The sequence below is a fragment of the Callospermophilus lateralis genome, chromosome 15, assembly GCF_048772815.1.
Source record: "Callospermophilus lateralis isolate mCalLat2 chromosome 15, mCalLat2.hap1, whole genome shotgun sequence".
Taxonomy (NCBI): domain Eukaryota; kingdom Metazoa; phylum Chordata; class Mammalia; order Rodentia; family Sciuridae; genus Callospermophilus; species Callospermophilus lateralis.
In genome coordinates this window covers 61,130,817-61,153,708 of record NC_135319.1, presented here as the reverse complement: position 1 = coordinate 61,153,708, position 22,892 = coordinate 61,130,817, and the positions used below count along the sequence as shown (strand labels likewise).

At 47.6% G+C, this 22,892-nt stretch overlaps 1 protein-coding gene across 1 annotated transcript; it reads right to left on the bottom strand.

The window, feature by feature from the left end:
- Window positions 1-2,451: 2,451 nt before the first annotated feature.
- On the bottom strand, window positions 2,452-22,553 carry Ffar4 (free fatty acid receptor 4). The gene is made up of 3 exons (XM_076834630.1): window positions 21,821-22,553; window positions 12,703-12,831; window positions 2,452-3,019 (listed from the first exon to the last, which is right to left on the bottom strand). Exons 1-3 carry the CDS (start codon window positions 22,385-22,387, stop codon window positions 2,630-2,632), a joined length of 1,086 nt encoding a protein of 361 aa, XP_076690745.1. The 5' UTR covers window positions 22,388-22,553; the 3' UTR covers window positions 2,452-2,629.
- Window positions 22,554-22,892: the final 339 nt, after the last annotated feature.

Sequence of the window (22,892 nt, the reverse complement as noted above, 5' to 3'; positions counted from 1 at the left end):
CTCATCTTCAAAAAACAGCTAGTCTTTTGTGCTAGATAATCTTGGTTTTAAGTTAAACTCCAACTTAGATTTTTAGCTGTGTGTTTGGGGGCTGGTTACCTGGCTTCTCTGAGCCTACATCTCCCTTGAAATATGGGGAAGCAGGCTCTGCCTGATGGGACACAGTGGATTCAATATTAGAGCTCTGAGGGGCCGTGCAGGCTGCATGTGTGAAATGCATTGGAAGGTGGGGGGTTGGTGCTGGCATTTTCTAGGGACTAGGGAGGCTTCTGTGTTCCCCACCTCCATTTGCCTTATTTGCCACCAAAGACAGAGAAGACTGTGGACCACACATGGGAAAGCTCTGCTTTTCATTCTCAGGGAACAGCAGGCTGTCACAGCCTGGGGTCTCAGCCTCAGTTTGGTAGCCCCAGAAATCTATAAGATATCCACATATTCCTTCCCAAAAGAGCTTAAAATTACCAAGTATATTAACTAAATCTTTTGTTGTTATTTTTTATGTGATGATGGGAATTGAACTCAGGGCCACATGCATGCTAAGCAAGTGCTTTACCACTGAGCTATCTCCCCAGTCTCCAAGTCTACTAACTAAAGATGGGCAAAGACTCCTTGTCCATTTGTCCATGAGCTTAAGGTCGCCATAAATCTTCACGTCAGAAGCAAGCTACTCCAGAAACTCCATGAGTGATGGCAACAACCCTGGGTCTGACTGGCCTTGGAGCAAAGCTTTACTGAGCATCTGTCTACTCAATGGTGGCCCTGTGTCCACCCAGCTATTGGCCCAGCCCCCAAGGGCCTGTTTGTCGCTGGTCTGGCTTTGACTCTGATTTCTCCCCTTTCCCCATTTTCTCTTAGGGTGTTTCATAAAACTGTAGGTCTCCAAACACCATCTGCATCTCCCAACAACACTGTACCTCCAAGTCCCAGCCCCACAGCTCTATATACACTGCCTATTGTTTTTGGATGCCCCTAGGTTTCAATTTTCTTTTAAATTTTTTTTTTTTTGTAGTTGTAGATGAACAGAATGCTTTTATTTATTTTATTTATTTCTTACGCCGTGCTGAGGATCAAACCCAGTGCCTCACACATGCTAGGCAAGTGCTCTGCCACTGAGCTACAGCCCCAGCTCCCAGGTTTCAAATTCGTAGGCTACCACTGAAACTTGGCTCTCTCACCCTGTTTTTCTCCCAGTCTTCTCCATTGGTGCCTGCCCTACCATCCAACCAGTTCAGGCTAAAAATCTAGGAGTTGTCCTGGAATCCTCTCTTTCTCTCACATTCTACATGCTTTCCATCAATAAATTGTCTTTGTGCCACCTTCTCTAAGAATATCCAAGATCAGTTCTCATAAACCATCAGGAATGACACCCACCTCCAGATCCCCAGCAGCTGCCTAATTGCTCTCCATTTTCATTCCTGCTCCTCAAAGTCGGACCCTTGCACAGCAACCAGAACGATATTTACACTCATTCATCAGCTCACGTCAGTCTGCCTTTGCAAACCCCAGTGGCACCTACTGAACACTGACTCAGCTCCCTAGGGTGGTCTCTCAAACCCTCCCTGACCTAGACCTGGACCCTCTGACATCCGTTGATGGGCTCCAGCAGAGCACCCCTCCATCCCAACATCAAGGTCTGGTACAGAGGAGGTCAGTCAACAGTTCTTTGCTTGACTCAGTCCTCTCTTCTTCCTGTCCCACAGGTCAGCCTCTTTGTACCGAATTCTGTCTCTTCTGCCTGAAAAGCCCCTTCCCCTGGAGTCACGTGGCACACTCTTTCTTGCCAGTCACCTTTCCCCACCACATCTAAGTGGCCACCACTCCCACAGCACCCTGTCCTGTCTTCCCCAGGTGCTGTTCACTCTGGGATACTATATCTATTCACTTCTGTTTAGCATTTGACCTTCATAGGGGAAGAAGGTCTCTGAGAGCAGAGGCCAGGGCCATCTGGTTCACCACTGAACTCCCAGCTCAAGAGCACTGTCCAGCCACAGTAGTGCTTAAGAGGCCTCTGGTGGGTGGATCAATGAGGGGACTCACTCCAGATCTCAGTGCCCTTCTGAAGCCAACCCATCTTCTGTCTGATTCCATGACACTGCTTCTCCTCAAGGAATCCACAGCATTTTTAATACATGAAAAGTAATAATCACCTTTAATTATTCCTTGGAAATTCCTCAATATCAAATACCAAATACCAAACACCAAATTCAGGATTGATATGAATGGAAGACCCTGAGGCCTTTCCTAAGGAGCCCAAGTTGGGTATCCAGAGCGGCCCTGACCCTTTAAAGGAGAATCTGAGTCCTCAATCAGTTCCAAGACTCACTTTAGAAGCCATGAGGTGTGACCTTATATGCAGGAGATGTAATTGCTGAACAGGTATAAATAAAAATTTATTAATTTCAATCATATTACAAACACACTGAAAAAGTTCATATTTCAAAGGAACCCATCGTAAGTCCTCTTATAAAGGAAAAGTATGTTTACACGGAATGATCGTCCCTTAATTTGCTGCTGCTGCAGATGTATGTTTGCATAGGTTGTTTCCGTAAAGCAGGGTGCACTGGTGGATGATCAAAGCACACCGTGGCTCACCCCAGGGAGAGACTTCATGTGTCGAGAAAAAAACGAATTAGCTGGAAATAACAGACAAATCATTTCTTCTGACAGATGTGTCTGTAAAAATGGCTCCTTTTTCTGGGAGGGAGAAGCAGCAAAAAATTTTCCTCCATTCGTTCCTAAACAGTGACATGTTGTAGAGAATGGGGTTCAGGGCAGAATTGGCAAATGTGAAGGCCACCACCCAGAAGAAGAGGGACGGCCAGATGACCAGGTCTTGCTGGAAGTTCTGGATCAAGATGAGGAGGATGGTGATGATGATGGGGCTCCACATGATGAAGAAGGACACCATGAGCAGGAAGAGGGTGCGGAAGAGCCGGAAGTCTTGCTGCGACACTCGGATCTGGTGGCTCTCCGAGTACGCCAGGCTCATGGTGAGCCTCTTCCGCGATGCCTTTGTGATCTGCAGGAAACCCAAACAGAAACAGAGCCACAATTTATGATGGATGTCAGAGATTTTTGGAATTAGGAGCTCAGAAGCTGGAAAGTGCCATCCCGCTGCATTGGGCTGTCTGTCTTTGGAACTCTGTGTGGAAGGAGCTGCCTCCTCTGCAGCTGGCCTGCTGCCCACACGGAGGACGCACTGGAGAAATGGACACCTGGCTTGCTGCCCCAGGAATAAGGCAGAAAATCACCCATGATGTAAAGAGAATGGATGAGGGGAAGTGAAGAGCCTGACTCCGGTGGTCTAGAGGAGCAAGGTGCTCAAAAGCACATCTTGGCTGTGACAGTGGCTTTTTAAAAGGTAAATAATTGTGCACAAGCAATACATACCCAAGGCACAAATTCAAACTACAAACACTGAAGGGGAGCAAATGAAAAATACCAGGTCTCTTCTCTAGCCTTTGTACCCTCCATTTCCATTGCCCAGGGGTGATCAGAGTAGGTGGTCTCCTGCATGACCTTCTGGAAGGTCTACATACCAGCTCTACATGCCTTCCCAGGGATGGAATGTATGAGACCCTATCTCAAAAAAAAAAAAAAAAAAAAAAAAAGTGGATTCTGGTCTTGCCTACAGGCCTGAGTTGGGGCCTTTGAAAGGTAAATGAGTTTGGAGGCTGTTCATTTGCTTGGACAGCTGCTGCCAGGGTCAGCCCCAAAATGAAACCAAGTCTGGGAAGAGCCACCAACACCTATGGGGTGGGTGCTGCTTGGGAATGATCCCTTCATCAGCAGGACCTGTGGGTACCCCTACAGCCACGTGGAAATCAGAGTCAATTACCAACAGAAGGGGACAAACTCCTCACATGGGCAATTGCGAGTTCCTTGTCTTTAAGGGCAGTCGGGGCACTGGCAGGACAGCCTGTCCTTCTCCATTCCACTCCCAGCCCTCACACAAGCCCATCCCCCACTGCAGGCACCGGAAGCATTGGAATAACTATGAGATCCATGTTTTTAAATAAGTAGGCCAGGGATGGGAATGGGAAAGACGGTAGAATGAGTCAAACATAACTCTCCTATGTCCACATATGAATACACAACCAGTGTAACTCCACATCATGTACACCCATAAGAACGGGGAGTTAGACTCCATGTATGTACGACATGAAAAATACACTCTACTGTCATGTATAACTAAAAAAGAACAAATTTTAAAAAGCTTTTAATTTAAAAAAAATAAGTAAAATAAACAGGCACAATCCAAAAGCAATTGGAAAGTTATGGAATCAGATGTGTCATTAAATGTGTCTGTCCCCAGCAAGAAAGAGAAGCTTGTCAGAGCATTTCTGGTGACATTTGTTGAAAAAATCACAGCCATTTGATAAAGTATAGCCCACCGAGGGGTGGGGATCAGGAGAATAAGCACCCTCAGGTACATCTTTGCACTTCTATATGAGAGTATCCATGGAATAAATTCCTCCCAGTGGGATTTCTGGGACCTCTAACATTTTGCACTGATGAGCAGAGGGACTGTGGGTGATGAAGGGGACCCTGGTTGCGGGGGCTCCTGCAGTCGTGCCCTGGCTCCCCTGTCCAGTCTGTTCAGCTAGAGGGTCTTCCTTCAGCAACAGAGAGGGTTTAATTTGGCAGCAGGATCCTTGGACACAAGAATGGCCCATCGACTGATGTAGACTGAATAGAGTAAAGCCCTGCATGCACCCCCATCCCACTGCCCCACCTCAAAACACTGTATCTGAACCACATGAAAGCTTCGTGACATCTTGGAACCACAGAGCTGGAGAGGCAATCAGTGTGGTCTCCTTTATTTTAATATAGATTCTTCTTCAGAAGGTCTGGGTCCGGCTGAGATTCTGCATTTCCAGCAAGCTCTTGCAGAACAGCAGCCCCCCCATGCTTCCCATCCAAAGACCCTGCTTTGAGTAGCCAGGGCCTCCGTCACCCCTTCAATGCACAGGTTAGAAATCAGCTCCCTAAGAGATAGTTTACCCAAGCTGCTTTCAAAGCAGGAACCTTGCAAGTGTTCACTTCAGGGAGCAATAAGGGTCGAGTCTGAGAGATCAGGGGCTGCCATTTAAGCCCTGCTCCTTGGCACAGGGTGGTGGGTGGCTGGGTGAGTGACCACTGGGGTGAATGGAAAGTGTCCAGTACTCAGGCTCTGGATGTCCAGGGGAGAAGGAGTGTTTATCTCTCTTGTGCATAATTCCAAGTATCCTCTGGGCACAGCCAGAAGGGAGAAGGTCTGGCTGTTCCCTGTCACTTACTCAGGTTCCATAATGCCAGCGAGTGGGGTAGGGTAGGGCTAGTGATGGTAGGGTGGGGCCTGGCTGTGAACAGCCAGCCTGGGCTGGAACAGATGCTGATTTTTTGAGCCTGAAATGCCAGCCTATGACCTCTGCCCCAGAGAAGAGAACCAGTGAGGACCATCCTGACCACAACAACAGCCTTGCTAACTTCCACTTGCTTGGGCCAGCCTTTGTCCTGCCTTTCCTACTGGAAGAGGCTTCTGGCCACACAGTGATGCTTACATCATCTGGAAACTGGCCGCACTGTGGGCTCTGTGCTGGACCCCTGGGCCCATTCCCCTACAATTCCTAAATCTCAAGAGAAGAAGTAATTAGAAAGTAATTAGCCACCTTCTCAATTTGGGCAAGTTTAATTCCAAGATCAGCGTGGCTTAAAGTGTTCTCCCTAGAATACTTCTAATTGTCTAATTAAAGGAGAGCTGTTTAATTGTTTCGTGATTCTCTGTGGTTGCTTGCTGGCCCAGTGTGGCAGGTCAGGGCACCTGTTGGTGGTGGGGGACGAGAGCAGCAGGTGCAAGGTGGACAGACCTCTTCCCTCCGGAAGCTCCCGACAACCAGGACAACAGGAATCAGCTTTCCCAAGGGCTCCCCACATGTTCCATCCACTGTCACCTCTAATCCTCACAGCTCCTCTTTGCATTCTGTGCCATTGTTATTCCTGCTTCACAGATGAGCAAATTCATTCTCGGGAAATTTAAGTTACTTGTTGAAGGTCACTCCACAGATAATAAACGGTGACAGCTCCCATCTGTGAAAATCCAGCTCAGTGGAGTTAACGATTAGCTACATCATAAAAGGCTCAGGAGGGGTTGTATAGCCAGCCCTCCCCTCCATGCCCCTGCTCTGCAGGTGGAGTCACTCAGCAGAGGGAACCCACCGACTCGCACTCCAGTGCTGCAAGTCCTATTGGCACCTCCACGTCCGGAAGTCACTGTGTAGAATCAAAGTTAGACCATCCAGGTGCAAGATAGGTGATCTAAGGGCCAACAGGCCTGCAAGTGGGAAAGCCGAGCAGGCAGCAGGGAAAATGCATAACCTCTAAATCGGGGTGTCCCTGGTGAGTGCTCAAGGGCTGATTCCAACAGCAGTGTCATCCCTCCTGCTGCCCCCCTTAGCCTGCCAAGAACAGCGTGCATCCAGAGACTCTGGTACAGTGTCTCATAAATATTTTTTGAATCAACAAGGTTGGTGGGAGCTCACTTTTACTGAGCACCTACTATGTGCCAGGTCCTTACCCATCACGTGGTTTGCCTCTCTAACCTCTCCCAGCATTCTGTGATGTAGTACTTGCTGATTCCCATTTTGCAGATGAGGAAGCTGAAGTTCAAAGAGGTTGGTGAACGCCCAGCCAAGAAGTGCAGAGTTGAGCTTCAAACTTGGTTGTTGGCTCCAGCCTGAGATCTTGATCTTAAACTAGTTTCTTCCCACTCTCTACTTCCCATCAATGGAAATCCTTTAATTCCAAGCTCTAATGCTAGAAACTCCTAGAAGCCTTGTTGGCTCACCTCCCGCTGCACCCTGCAGTATGTTTCAGGTACTCTCAGCGCCTGCCACAGGAACCCTGTGGTAGACACATGAGCATCTTTCTTACCTCCGCCCTTACCAGACATGGGCTCCCCAGAGGTTAGGACCTTAGTCAGGGTTCCCTGTTCCGTCTGGGGCCAGGGGCTCTGGCCGATGCCTGACGATGACTGTGATGGTCAAAGTGGGCTGACTCATGGCCAGGTGCATTAGCTCCGGTCTTTGGTCAGAACTGGTAGATGCTGTTCCCTCACAGTCCCCACAGCTTGCAGAGTTAGGGGCTTCATAGTCAAATGTGCTCCTTCCCTGCATCTTCCCGTGCTAGGTGTCTAGGCTAAGTCAACATTTATCTAGCATTTCAGTCTCTGGCATTAGGTAGACGCTTGATGAGCTTCTACATTAAACTAAACACTCAATTAACTCCTGAGAATTAACTCTAATCCTCAAAACAAGCCTCTGCATAGGTTCCGGGGTTACCTCCTAAGGTGGAGGCTCTGAGAGGTAAATGACCTACCCAAGCCTCATGGTGAAGAGGTGGGATGTAGCCCACGCAGAGATGCTCCCAGTAATGTGGCTCACACCTCTGGGCCCATGATAAGAGGCAAATGTCTATTTGCCTTCAGACATTCTGATTCTGTGGGGCTGAGGGGACCCGAGATCTGCATTTTTCCTAAACTCCCTTTTTTATTTTTTTGTACCAGGGATTAAACTCAGGGGCACTTGGCCACTGAGCCACATGCCCAGCCCTATTTTGTATTTTATTTAGAGATAGGGTCTCACTGAGTTGCTTAGCATCTTGCTTTTGCTGAGGCTGGCTTTGAATTCAAGATCCTCCTGCCTCAGCCTCCTGAGCTGCTGGGATTCCAGGTGTGCGCCACGATGCCAGACTAAGAGAGTCCCTTTTAAAACTGTCTTATTGAGTCTCCCTGCCTTTACACCCACATGAGCTTCGGAAGACTATGAGGGAACTTTCTTTCCCTCTCATGCCCCTTTGTCACACATGGCCACCAGACCAAGGTTGCTGCCCAGGTGGTTGCAGGTGGAGATTCCTGCTGGCAGAGGTTGACCCTGCGGGTGGGGTCTCCTTTGGAGGCTGCCTGGCCAATCAACAGAATCCTCAGAGGAGAGACTGTCTTTCCAGTAGGTCCACCTCCCTTTCCATAGCAGCACACAGTCCCCAGAGCTGGGGAACAAAGGCCAGGTATGGAGGAAGGGCTTCATGTTCACTACCTGAAACCTTCATGTTCACCTGAAACACGTTCTTTCTCGGTGAAACTCTGAGATAGGCTGAGGGTTTTCAAACTGCCAGCAAAAGAGTCATTGGTTCTATCAACAAATGTTTATTGAGCACCCACTATGTGGCTGGGCTACAGGGGCTGGATGTGGTGCAGGTCCATTCCAGTGTAAGTTGGGTAATGCGCGAGTGTGTGTGGGGCGGGGTGGGGGGGTGAGGGACAATAAAGAAACACAGTTCCAAAGGGTAGCACGGCCATGGTTGCTGGGAGATGATGTAAACCAAGCCCCAAACAGCTGGTGATCACAGCCTGATCGAAGGCACTTAGGAGTTGCTGGGAGGCTATTCCCTTGGGAAAACTGTCAATTGGAAAAAGCCACTAAAAATGTATGGCATGTTTGAGTCACAAGGAAAGAGGAAGCAGAGAAGGCTGACAGCAAATATGGCCACTGCCCCACTACATCAAACAGCTCTTGAAGGGTGATTGACAATCTTTAAGGATGACTGACGGGGGGAGACCCAAGGAGAAGGCCACCTGAATCCTTGCCCAGGTCAGAACCAGAGACAAAGTTTACAACAAGGTTTCCCAACAAGGTTTCTATGGAGCACTGATCCAAAGAGAAGTTCTGTGGGAAAACGGGGTTCTGTGGTCAGGTTTAGCAATGCTGCCTGGTCTGTTCCCGTGCCGAACAGCCCCTGCCTGCCCGAAGCCTTACAGCAAAGAATCCCACGGAACTCTGATGATCCCAGTATTTCCCACACTCATAGACTGTGACTCGTTCTAAAATTTTCCATCCCATGGAGCTCCAGAGAGCACTGAGAGGCTCTGCTTCAGAGCAGTAAGAGATCAGGGTGATTCTAAGCCCAGAGATGACACCTGAGTGAGAGGCAAGAAGACAGGTAAAGGGATATGGCTAATGGACCCTGTTGTTCAAATGAATTTGACAGGTGCTTTTCACACACACACACACACACACACACACACACATCAAAAAAAAAAAAAAAATCTTGGGCAGAAAAGCAGATCCAGCGTCTCTGCATTGTGTCTACTTTCAAGTAAACTAGGAAATCCCATCCACACACAGCATCTACCTAGTGGCAGTTTGCCTGCTTCCAAGTTACCAGCCTGGCAAAGTCCATGGGCACCAAGTGAGGACAGATGTCACAGTCGTCTGGGGAACAGGCAACAGTCAGATTTGCTAGTGAGGTGGGAAGATTTTTCAAAAGTCTTATATTTACAGTAACATTTATTTTTGTTATTTATGTATTTTTTTTGTACTAGGGGTTGCTTAACCACCGAGCCACACCCCAGCCCTTTTTGTATTTTATTTAGAGACAGGGTCTGACTGAGTTTCTTAGGGGGGCCTTGCTAAGTTGCTGAGGTTGGCTTTGAATTCGCCATCCTCCTGACTCAGCCTCCTGAGCTACTGGGATTATAGGTGTGCGCCATGTTCCCGGCTAACACTGTTATTTTTAAAACATCATATCTGCTCTTTTATTTTATTGTGCTGAACAATCCACTGAGTCATGTTTGGCTTCAGTGGAAACTGAGTCCTGAGTTTTAAAAGAATAGTCCAAGGTCGCATGGTAAATCAAGTTTGGTGAAGGACCCCAGTATGATGATTCTTTATACTTTCCCTACTGCCCCCAAAGAGCACGCCCTGTAGACCCTTTCAGTGTGATCCAAGGCTTAAGCCTCACTCCTCCATGAGAATTCACAGAGCACCTGCCATGAACAAGCCAGGCTCTGGTCTAGGCACTGGGACGAGAAGCTTGCCCTCCCGTGGGTGAGACAGATGACTGATGCACAAATGAATTCACACATCCAGAATGTGACAGGGACTGGAAGTGTTTTGAAAAGAGATAAGTCAGGGATCAAAGATTGATAGGGGGTGTTTCTGAAGAAGATCCTTTTGAACAAGGACCTATCCGAAGTGGGAAGTGGACCATCAGCAATTGAAGTAAGAGAGACGCGGGAGAGGAAATGGCAGGTGCAAAGGCCCGAGACATAAGTGTGTTGGCATGTGTGAGGGACCCTCCTCAGGCCAGTCTGGACATAACAGAGGGGAGAAGACGAGCTTAGGGGGACAGACAGGGGACAGATCACATAGGGCTTTTAGGTGAGGGCTTTGGATTTTGCTGCATGTGTGAGGGAAGTGACAGGATCTAAATTCTCTCTGACCCATTACTCAATGCACCATTGCGCCACTGTGAGTCATGGCAGATGCCACCCTGCGATGTGTGATGGACAGCGGGCTGGCTGTGGCTCTAGATGCAAAGGACTTGGAGAGCAGTGAACTGTTGCTTGGAGGCAGATGGAGAAGAAGAGACCTCTCCCAGTTTTCCAGGTCGCCTCCAGTTGTTCCAGGTGGGCTTTGGCCTTGAGAATAAAATGATGTAGGGGGATCATTCCTCTCTCGGTGGGAAGCTCAGAAGTGTGAGCTCACCAGGGCCCTCCCAAACGCTGAGGGGCTTGGGAGTGGACTCAGAAAAAGAGCCAGATGCTGCCATTCCCTCCCAATCAGCTCTGCTAAGTCTCAGGGATACCATTTCCCAGCACACTGGAGACAAAGCTTGGGAGAACAACCTTGCCTAACAATAACAACAAACACAATTCATTTGTCCCCTGCCGTGGGCAGGCAGACACTAGATGTCCTACCCATGGTACCTCAACAATCCCTCACTGTTAAACTACAATTGCCATTTTGCTGATGAGGGAATTGAGGCTCAGAGAGTATAAGTAACTTGCTCAAGGTCACACAGCAAGTAAGTGGCAGATTCAAGACTCAAAGCCAGGTTATGAAAATATCCCTTTGAATCTCTGCAACTGTCTTCATGGCCCTTTGCTCTCCTCTTTAATACCCCTCGTCCATCCTTTACATTGGTGCAGCAGTCAACATTTTGCAAAGTGTCATACACTATCTTGGCCTCTACCTTGTGCTCCAGGGTTTCTTGCTTTAAATAGCAGCACCTTTGGCTCGTCTCTCCTCTTCCCCTTTTGTTTCAAAGTTCCTTCTAGAGAATGGAACTTGTACACTCTATTCCTCACCAGCACTTTGCAGAGTAGACATATGTCTGAGGAACTAAAACTGTTGGGAATCTAGGGCCAGGGTACTTTATGAGACTCTCACTTCTGAGCTTCGTGACCTTGGGGAAATTACCTCGCCTCGCTGTGCCTGGTTTTTCTCATCTGTAATGCTTATTAGGATTAAATGAGGTATTTCTTGATAACACATTAAACACTACATAACTATTTGTTAAGCAAATATAAAACTCTTCCCTCACTTCTTTGCTTTTAACTTAATGAGGGTAGCTAACAATTTTATAACATTAAAATATGCTAGGCCTCCTTGGAAAGCCTGAATCTGCTCATGCACTTGAACAAGCCCCAATCTTTATTCATCTGGTGGAGCAGATTCTAGGGAGTAGCTTAGGGGGCCAACTCCCACAGGACCAGGGACTAGCAGACCCGGTTGGAGGTTGGCCTGGCTTTGGGTTCTGTAAGAAGGTTACAAAGCCTCAGCCACAAAGAAAGGCTATAAAATTGACCAGAAAACAAACAGGTCTTTCCACTTGAATATGTTTATTTAACAGATGACTCCTAAGTAATATGCTATAAAATTAAGATTCAGTGGCTGCATTTCCTCCAAGGGGACTAGGGCACAAATATATGTAGGTGAGGTTTGTTGGGCTGGGACCTGCCATGCAGAGGGCTGCCTGAAGAGGTGGGGACAGAGGGGGTCCATCTTTTTCACACCCCTGCACATATTCGCTTTGTGGGCAGACATCACTTCCTGTGTCAATACACATTTGAAATGGACATTCCCAGGTGGCAGGTGACCGGAAGTAAGAGGAGGGGCTTCTGGCAACCTTCTCTTTCGGCATCCGGGAGCTGCTTTTATGAGTGTGTTCAGACTGTAAGGGGAACACATAAGCTGGGTGTGCTTTTCTATTGGTATATTATACTTCAATAAAAACTCTTAAAAAGTGTACATTCTCATCACTGCTGTGTTTGTGGTGGGGAAACGATGGACACAGCCCAAAAGTCCATAAGATAAATTATAGTATGTCGACATGCTGGGCAGCCATGCAGCCATCATGAGATAAGATACGGGAACTGATATGGAAAGATGTGATATGGTGTTAAGCGGAAAAAAGGAAGTTCTGGAGCAGATAGTGTGAGCTCATATCTGAAAAGAACAACAGCCAGCTATTGGAGATAACCCACACACTTTCAAATACACACAGTGTCAATGATTTTTGTGCAAATTTATAAGAAAAACTAACCTGCAAGGACCTCGTTGGGTTGTTAAGAATGGCTATAGGATCAATTTTCAGTTTCTGTGTTAAATACTTCTGGGCCTGTTTTCAATTTGACTTTTTTTACTATGAACTTGAATTACTTTAGTGATGAGCAAAACAAAACCAAAACCAAAAAAAAAAAACAAGCAAAAACAAGAAACTCCTTCCTCACATGGCTGAAGCGGCAGATCTGGTGAGTGAATCAGAACTCAGGACTGGACTGGTTTGACTTCTACGGTATCTTCTGACCTGAAAGTTCTGAGAATCTACCAGAAACACTGCAATCTGAGTGAAATTCAGTGGCAGCACTGGAAACAAACATACCTGTAAGATTTTGGAGTAACTGATCACAATGACCAGTCCCGGCACCAGGAAGTTCAAAGTAACAAAAGACACATCCCACGAGATCTCTCCAGGGGTGCTGGGCCAAACCAGTGTGCAGATGGGAATCTCCTAGTTACAAAAGGGAAAAGGACACGGATCACTGCGGTGCTGGCTTCTTCTTTGGCCTTTAGCTCAGCCCCAGTTGGGGGTTACCTGTCACTACGCAGTTGTGCCACACAACTTGCAAGATGGTACACCCCAGAATCCTTCTCCCTGACCCCCGTCCCCCAAACACACACACAAAGCACTTGCCTCCGGCCCTGGGGGTAGCCTTAATCCTCACCCCTGCTCTCCATTAGAGGCAACTGAGCCTCAGGGTCCAGGCTGATAAGAACTAGGGGCAGGTCCCCAGGTGGCTCTTTCCACTCCCCTGGCTGAGATGCAAAGGGCTCTCAGGCTTTCTCTTCCAAGCCTACCATTTTTTAAAAAAGGAGAAAATTGCCCTGAGAGCAGAACCGATGTGCTACACACAAACACATGGAAACAGGATGAGGTCTCGGTGCAGTCACGCTTTGAAAGCTGAAGGCAACAGGGTCTAGGCCAAGGCACCCAAGTGCTTATCTGGAGCACGTTCAGGGCATCAAAGCCGGGCTTGGTGGCAGGTGTCCATAAGTCCCAGCTGATTGGGAGTCTGAGTCAGGACAATTCCTGAGCTTGACCCAAGAATTTGGGGCCAGCCTGAATAACATAGTGAGATCCTCTTCTCAAAAAAAGAAGACCCACATCCATAAACACAAAACAAAACCAAAAAATGAGTGTGTCAAGCTGCATCAAAACACCTGGCTGCTAAGAGTAGTGGTACAGGTCTGTAATTCCAGTGACTCAGGAGGCTGAGGCAGGAGGATCTCAAGTTCAAGGCCAAACTGGGCTACTTATTAATGAGACCCTGTCTCAAAATAAAATAAAAAGGGCTGGGATGTAGCTCAGTGATAGAGTGCTTGCCCAGCATGTGCCAGGACCTGGATTTGAAACCTGATTCTGCAAAGGGAGAGTCCGGAAAGGAGAGCCAGCTACCTCTTACTCCAAGAATGCATCTTGAGCCCAGAATTACAGCCTCTAATCTTATGTGCCACCTTCATAGAGGAACACACTACAGCCCCAAAGCAAATATCAGCCACAATTCTCAGTTCCAGATGGAAAGCCACTGGAGTGTGACCGTTTGTGACCTTGCTTCCATACTGTGATGTGTTGAATTCAAGTGTTCAACTCTAGCTACAAAACTGCAACAGGCAGGAGCCTCACCCAGCAGTTACTAAGAGCTGCTGCAACAGTTTCCTCCAACAAAGAAAAATGTCAGTGAAAACAGACCAAGGCATTTGTGCCTGTAGTTTCCCACCCACAAACTTCCCTGGCCCACTCCACTACAGGAACAAAGCTATTTGGAACAAGTCTCCCTAAACGCTTCTAGACATATAGACTGGATTTTTAAAAGTGTGTGCTATGTAAAAAGACCACATATTAATTTTTTGGTGGACAAGCATCTGAACCCATGTCCAGGAGTCATAATCAACCGAAGCATCATTAATTCAACTATTCACTTGACCAATATTTATCGAATGGTATACCCTAGGCAAAAGCAAAGAATTTTTAATATTTGCCAACATGTATTGTGATTGAGTTGTCCGTCTCAAAATACGGTCAACTGGTCACTCATTTTCCTACTCAATTTTAACAGAAAATAACAACCTCTGCTATTTATTGGGCATATTCTCTGCACTGGAAATTGCTTTATATAGATCATCTCATCTAAGGCTTACAACAATCTTATTGAGATGCACATTAATTTTTTTGTTCCTGTTTCACAGAGGAAGGAACTAAGGTTCAGAAACATCCTCTTCCAACAACAGCCTGAAATGCTAAAGGTGGGGATGTTTTTAATCATAATACTTTGCCCCAAAAGCTATGTAGTAACAAGGGACATCAAGGGATCTACTGAGAAAATTATAAAGCAGGACAAGCAGGGAAGAATGTTTTAATCACATTTGCTGGAGTGTTGCTTCCTTTTCCTGCTTTGTTAAATGGCTTGCAAATGGACTAGGCATTCTAAAAATTTGCTCCTCTACCCTCACCATCCACACCTGATGGAAGACAGTTTACTAAATCTTTCTGTGTTTTGGTGGTTGGAAAGAAACTTGGGTGACCCTGCTGAATACTGGCAGTGAGGTTGACCACTGCTCTTTGGATGATTCTTTCAAACTCCTTGTGGTTGGGGACAGAAGATTAGGTCCCGTAACCATGTGCCTGTGTGAAAGTTGTCAGAATCAAAATGGAGTTGCTCAAGCCGACCCTGACAAAAATTAATGAATTAATTAAGTTGGGAGATTGTGAAGAAGGGCATCTCATGCACGGATGCCTGATAACAAGAACTATCGTAAAGATTCTACCAAACCACAACCTTACACAAAAATCCCTTGGACAGTATTGGTTCAGCAACTGTCTGTCCAACCATGAACGGAGGCCACCCTTATTTATGGATCCTTGTAGCCAAGGATTGCTGTTTCAAAATAATTTATGTAATCCTCATTTTTGCCTTTAAAAACTTCCCCTGGCTTCAGCCTCGTCAACATGCACTTAGTTTGTCACGGTCCCCTATTCAATACATTGCAACTTTCATGCCCAAAGTCACTATCTTTGGAGAACCTCTCTCCAGCTGTTATTTAGGTCACACCTGCGGGATCCCAGTGTTGACGTGTATGTGTGAATATTTATACCTAGACACCTCTGCTCACGCACACACAGGCAGAGAAGAGACTGAAAGGGTCTCAGAAAAGACTAGAATGGGACTTGTAAGTTATTTTTATTCTTCTGTGTTATCTAAATCATCCACAATGTGTCTATATGCTTTTTTATAAGAGAGAAAAAAAGGATAAAAGTTAGTTTTTATGAAAAAAGATGATAGAACATGAAACACACATCACCATGAGGGCTGAGCCGACCTGACCAACAGAGACAATAGGCTCATCCCAGAAAGCTCCCCAAATCTCAGTAAGGAAGGTGCCCTTTCACCTGTTTGATCTATGGCTTTCACTCCAGGAGGAAGTGTGATAAGGGAGTAAGATAAGAACTCTGCACAGCACCCCCTCACCCCCATCTGAGCTAAGAGGCAGTAGGATGGGTCTTGGGCATGGATTTATGTGCTCTTTGGGGGGCATCGTATGATATTGTCGGTTAATTGCAGTGTCTATATTCATTAGGAAATAAACAAAGCACCATGCCCACACTCAGAGGTCTGAGTTGAATAACTTTATGTCTGTGGAAAAATCCAGACAACAAATGGTTTTCTCCTGCAGCCTGTGATTGATAGAGGAGTTGGGCAGCAGGTCAAATCTGGAAGGTACGGACATAAGTGTTAGTATATTCTGGGGTGTTTTTTCCCCTGCATATTTGAAACGTTTCCTGATTTTAAGAAAGAAATATGAAAACCAAAAGTGCTAGGCCTGCCTGCTTACTGATACATGGAAGCAGAATTGGCGGCGGTGTGGCGTCAACAGCAGTGTTAATTGATTTGCTCAACCACTTACTGACTGCAGGCACTGTGCCCAAGCCACTGAAAGGCCACAGTGAGGATGACAGAGGCTCTGTCCCTGCCCTCCAGGAAGCCACAGATGCAGTCAGGGAGGAAAAACAAGAAACTCCACCACAAGACGGAGAGCCAGAGCACCCAGAGAACCCCAGAGGCCAGGGGCCAGGTTTCTCAAGAGAGAAATTTCTATGTCCATGAGCACCGTTTCAGCTGGGCAGTGTGGCTTCTGGTCTAGTGGATCAGAAGTCCTCAACTCTAGACTCATGGCCACCTTGAGCACATCTCTGCAGGAGACTTCTCAGGCTTGTTAAGCTTGGAATATCTCACCCCCAAAATGGTTCCACCTCCTGGACATCCCAAATTGGCCATCCTCCAGGCTGCCAGAAACAAGAGGACTGGCCTGCTCCTTTCCCACTAAAACAAACCCCGCCCCTCCCCCGCACACCTCATTCTCACTGGCCACCCTCATGGACCAGCCATCTCTCAGCAAGTAAGCCCAAACTCCCTCAGGGGTGTCCCCGGTTCTTCTGCTAGTCCTGCCAACCCTCCGGCACCACCTCTTGCCACCCTAGCCTTCTTTGTGCTCTCTCGCTCCCTTTTGGGGTCACTTCCTCTGCCTGTAATGCCCCTCCTGTCCCCCCAGACCCTTGTCTTGCTCACTTCCTCTCCTCTCCACACCTGGTGGAGACACAGTGTCTTTCAGTAGCCTTCACAGATTCTGGGTGCCCGGAGGAGTCCCTTCCAGAGCTTTCGAAACTGTAATAATCACCTGGCTTCCTCTCAAGATCCCCCACTGGAGTGTGCTACGGGGGACAGGAACCACGCTGTCTTATTCAAGGCAGCATCCCAGCACCTAGAAGATGCCTGGTGCCTGACACTGGGTGCTCAGGACAAAGTTACCCGATGTCAGGATTTTCTAAGACTTCCCCAAGGATGGGGACATCCGTCTACAGGCGCTGCTCAAGTGCCAATTCCTCCTACCACTGGCTGACTTATTGGCAAATGATACCTGGTTCCGACTGTTTCCCATGAAGCTTCTCTGCTGTCTTCCTGCAGAACCAGGGAACCCCTTGGTAAATCATCTCCCTGCCCTACCTCTTCCAATCCAATGGAAGATTTCAAGGTCATTTTAAGGAATCCTCATTAGACATCTGCTCTTTTAGCAACTTCCCAACAGAAAAGAAAGAAAATACCAACATGAGAGCTGGACTTACTTTCTTTATATTTTAAAAATATTCTCTAGCATTTAGTAATGCAGGCGAGTGAACTGCACTTGTCTCTCCGGGGAAGCCTCACTCCATAGAGACTGATGCCAACAGTGGCCTGGTATTAAATCAAGAAGGGAGGGTTGGGGATGTGGCTCAAGCGGTAGCACGCTCGCCTGGCATGCGTGCGGCCCGGGTTCGATCCTCAGCACCACATACAAACAAAGATGTTGTGTCTGCCGATAACTAAAAAATAAATATAAAAAATTAAAATAAAATAAAAATAAATAAATAAATCAAGAAGGGAGCCGCAGAAGCACCAAGGGCCCTAAGGAAGTGTGAACTCATTGGAGACGACACCAGAGCAAACCAGACAGAGCCGGGCTACATTCTAGAACCATCCTTTGCCTGCTATGACTTTGGGAAGTTATTCTTTCTGAAAATAAACATAAAGAAAGGCACAACAGCTGTGGGGTTACCATGGGCTAAAGAATCAAGCTAGGGTCTGCGGCCATCTGAGTACTCAATAAATGCTCAATAAACGAGGGGCATTTGTGACATTAGCGACAGGGGTCAAAGAGGAGGGTGCTCGGTAAATGTTTGTGGAGTGAATGGACAGCACATTCTCGCCAAGGTGGACATCTTCCCCACCTACTGGTGGAGGTCACTGCCTGGCCAGGGCACGGCACACACTGGCAGGCATCCCATTGGAACAGGCTGAGCTGGCCTGGCTGAGATGTTAATGTTGCTAAGATCTGTCCACCCTCTTAAAATGGCTGCTTATTATTTTACAGCAATCAGAAGGATTATAGTGTTTGAAGAATGTTTAAAATGTTTATACCCAAAGATAAGGAAACTTATAATAGCTAGCAATTCTTGAGCACTTAGCTGTATGTGTGGCAGGTGTTGGCCCATTTATTGAACATAAATCCCCATGGCAATCCAATATGGTTGACAGTGTCTTTGTGCCTATTTAAATCAAGGAAAGTGAGACCTAGAGAGGTGGGGCAGTTCCCTTTCTGTCACGCAACTCTGAGGCGGTCCGGAGATAGGATTCAAATTTCAATGAAGTTTTAGAGTCTGGTCACTTTGTACTACTGGACACCCACTACCCAGAGGGACAAAGGTCATCATGTTCCTGTTTTAGGGGATCTGAGGTAAACAGAAAGCTCTAAGGAGCACTGTTTCTACACACTCATGAGAGGAGGGAGCCAGGAAGTGCTCGGGATTACTTGAGTCTCTCAGCACATGGTTTGGGGAGGAAAAATATCCCCCCCACCCTAATCTTCATTTAGTGTCTTACTGGACAGGATCTGTTAATATGAGAGCTGAGAAAAGAGGCTTTTGCTAACATTTAATAAAAGAGATTTATCTCTTTATCTCTGTCCCCAACCCCATTTTTAAGTGACTGCACTCCCCCCAGCCCCCATCTCTCATTCTTTTCAACTTATTTCTTTCAATTGCTGAACCTATAAAGTGGAGTGTTTCCTACATACCCAGCAAAACCCCTCAAGGAACTGGGGAGTTTATCTGTTTTATTCCTTGGAAAGAATACAGAAAATACAGAAACAGAAGCTCCTCCTTACTCTTGGGGCACATTCCAAGACCCCAGTGAGGTGCTCCAAATTACAGACAGTACTGAATCTTCTATCTAGTGTGTTTTTTTTTCTACATATCAAGTCCCTATGATAATGAGGCACATTAAGAAATTAACCACAAACTAGAAACAAAACATATCAATTATAACAATATGACCTAATAAAAGATAATTAAAACTTTTTAATTTTTTTGTTTATTTCTGGACTTTTCCATTTAACGTTTTTGGACCTTGGTTGTTCACAGGTTATTGAAACCTCAAGTAACTAAAACTGTGGAACCCTGGATAAAAAGGGACTGCTGAATAGTGTAGAGTAGAGAAAAAACTCGATGAGATTGGGGGGCTGGAAGGGGGCAGCATAACAGACAGGTAGGGGGAAGTCATGGAAAACAGAAGGAACTGTCTCATTTTTTTTTTTTTTCCATTACAAGCCCTCCATGGCAAGTCTATTATTTTGAATAGAGATCTGGCATTAGTTAACTCACCTGGCCCCTTCTGAAGCGCACTTCTAGCTCATTTCTCTTCCAGTGGCTTTGCCCAAATCCCTCTCCAAAGGTCCTTAAAGCCAAGAAGGTGTTTCTTCAATAAAACAAGAAAAGTCTTGGTGTGTCCAACCAGGGAGCACAGATCTCTACAGAAGCACTCTGTGGTAAGATGCAGACCATTCTAGAAATGCTGTGGAGGGCTCCTGAACATACATGCCCCACCAGGGGTAAAATACAGGATGGACCAGATACGAGAAGGCCCCCACCCATGCAAAGGCCTTGCTCAGTCACCGGTGGCCATGTTAGCACACAGGAGTTTTCTCTGGGAGGGGACAAGAGCCTCCTTTCATAGTGCTGTTTGGCAGTAAAGCGGGACTATACCTGAAACAACTGTCAAAGGAAGGGTACAAAATACATATCTAGAAATTTAAGATACCCTTAAAATATCTTCTATTTAGTCTTTAATTCCTTGAACCTCATTTTTTTTTTTTTTAAATTCTTTGAACCTGCCTCCTGAGCAAGGGCACTTGATCTCCTGAGATCAATAGCACCCACTAGCTCAGCTAATCCTGGCTCTCCTGGGGCACCTGAGTGGACATGGCCATAAGCATACACGTTCATTGATCACATGCCATAAGCCTGATTCCTTCCTGCTAATGAGCCATAATCAAACACCCCAAAAGGTATTCCACACAGTCACAAATAAACTATTCAGAACAGATTTTTAGGACATACACATCTGCTTGCCTAGAATGCAGCCTCCATCCATTCTACCCCCACCAAAAAAAGGCTATGTGATTGGTCTGGGAAATCCTCAGGAGGCCACCTTTGGGTTCAGCCTCTGGGCAGGTCACACACTCAGATCTTCCTAGTGGACCAGTGTTCATCTCATCTCCAGAGTCTGGAACTGTCCCCCTGGGACATCCCCCTTGCTCTTCTCCTCTCTCTTCAGGACTACAGTTTGTTTGTGCCTGGACTGCTCAAAGTGCTGCACTCTCCTCCTTAGGGTCTGGGGTGAGAGTTTGTTCCCCAGGGCCAGAAAACCAGTGGCCTGGATAGGGAGAGGGACAGGGTCAAGAACTCAGCCTGGGTCAGATCTTCCTGGAGGCTGAGCCACAGCAACTACTCATGCCTTGAGGTATTGCTGACACATATAAGTCAGACAGATGCCTGTCTCTCTCCGCCAGGTGCTGAGGAGAATGAAACACATGTGGAATACAGCCAGTCAGGCCGCCACCTTCTCCTACTAGACCTGAGGCCCATGGCCCCACCCTGGGGTGGGGCAGCAAAGAGAACAAACCTGTGCCCAGAATTCTAGACCATGGGAGTCAAGTCACCAAAGCAAGTATTACACTGTCCAGAGAATCATTTCTAGATCATGAACCTCTCCATAAATGACAACTATGGGCCTGCTATCCCGAACAAACCCCCCAACTTCTTGAATACCCTGAAGCTACAGTCCAAGGCTCCCAGGGTAAGATTCTGTGGTCTGCTGTAATCCTTCCATCTTGCTGCTGGAAAAACTGAGGATTCCAAAGAGGAAACCAGAAGCCCTTCGGGGGAAGCCTTGGGTCGGGGGCTCTGGTTTTCCAATGCCCTTTCTCCCCAGCCATCTGCACCATCTGCCTTCAGGCTTTCAACACAGGCTCCTAACCCTTACTTTCACAGAAACTTCTGCTCCTTCTCAAACTAAGGATGAGATACTCTGAACAAGTTACTAATCCTATGTGTCTCAGCTTCCACATCTGTCCTGCAAGTGTGATAACTTTTAGGCTAACACCGGACCAGAAAGCAAAATTCAATATAATGTGATTAGCCATCTCACATGCATGACATTCTATCTGACTCTTAACTCCCCATTATTTAATTAACCTCACAACACCCGTTGCATTTTTTGCAAGAATTGGGGGGTAGGGGCTGGGAATGTGGCTCAAGTGGTAGCATGCTTGCCTAGCATGCATGAGGCACTGGGTTCGACTCTCAGCACTACATAAAAATAAAATCAAAATATTGTGTCCACCTAAAACTAAAAAATAAATATTAAAAAAAAGAGTCTGGTAGCGCCTTTAAATACATGCATCGCAGGTTGACACAGCGCTGGGCATCGTGTATGACAATAGTGCAACAAAAAGTCCTGTTGTTGTTATCATCACCCTTGTTCACCCGCTCCGTTCACCCCCTCCGTCGGATACCCGCCCCTCCCCCAGCCCGCCCGCACAGGGGTCTCCGTGCGCTCACAGGCGCTCACCTGGTCGGCACCCGGGAGCCGCTGCGGGACCACCTGGAAGAAGATGAAGAGCGGCAGCGCGGCAAGAGCGGAGTAGCCCCAGATGAACGCCAGCATCGCAGCCTGAGCCCGCCGCCCCGGGCCGCGCATTCCGCGCTGCAGGCGCACGATACACACCATGCGCTCCAGGCTGACTGCGGCCAGCGTGAGAATGGTGACGCTGCCGCTCAGAGTCATCATGTAGAAGAGCAGATGGCAAGCGACGGGGCCCAGCATCCAAGCCTCTGTCCAGCGCACGACTAGCACTAGGGGGATGGAGCTGGTGAAGAGCAGGTCCGCGCAGAAGAGGTTCAGCACCAGGCTGGTGGTGGCCCCTCGGCGCCGTCGGCGCGCAACCAGCACCAGAGCGTACACGTTGCCCAGCAGAGACACCGCAAAGATGAGCGCCAGCACGATTGTCTCCACGGCGCTCAGCACCAGCCGGTGGTCTCTCTTGACATCAGAGAAGAAAGGGAAGCGGGTGCGGTTGGCTTGCTCCAGGCTGCGCAGAGGACCGGTGACTGTCGTCTGCGCGAACTCAGGGGACATGCCGGGCACCCGACCTCCAGCAGCGGTCTGCGAGGGAGCGCGCTCATCTGGGAGGTGACTGAGTGCCAAGGCGGGGAAAGAGAGAGGGAGGTGGTTGCGACACCGTCCTCTGGACCCCACCCGCCAGAGGAGAGCGAGCGCTGGGCGTAGGGAACTGCTTCCAGGACGCACGGGAACGAGGAAGTGCTGGGCAACACCAGCTGGGCTGGGAGGCGGCTGCAGAGGCGGAGGCCTCCAGCTCTGAGGCTGTTTGAAAGCTCCCAAAAGGCCAGAAATCCCCCCAGCCCCCGCGGAAAAACCACAGCTTCCTTTATCCTACAGCGATACCGGGTGTCGTGAAGCCAACTATCCTCCCATTTAGCTAAAATTGATTTAAGAATGTCAGAGCTGAACTTTGGATATTGTTTTGGACTGTGTCTTTCAGACTTCACTTAAGAAGCCCCGCTGTTGGAGGTATATCCAAAAACCACTTGTAATGACCCCAAATTTATTGGTAGGGGAGTTG

Excerpts from the sequence above, each read along its gene's own strand:
- Ffar4 (XM_076834630.1), bottom strand. The coding sequence starts at position 22,387 with ATGTCCCCTGAGTTCGCGCAGACGACAGTCACCGGTCCTCTGCGCAGC. Across the intron at positions 12,832-21,820 it reads GGCTCCCGGGTGCCGACCAG|GAGATTCCCATCTGCACACT; the intron begins GTGAGCGCCTGT and ends TTTTGTAACTAG. Across the intron at positions 3,020-12,702 it reads GTTACTCCAAAATCTTACAG|ATCACAAAGGCATCGCGGAA; the intron begins GTATGTTTGTTT and ends GGTTTCCTGCAG.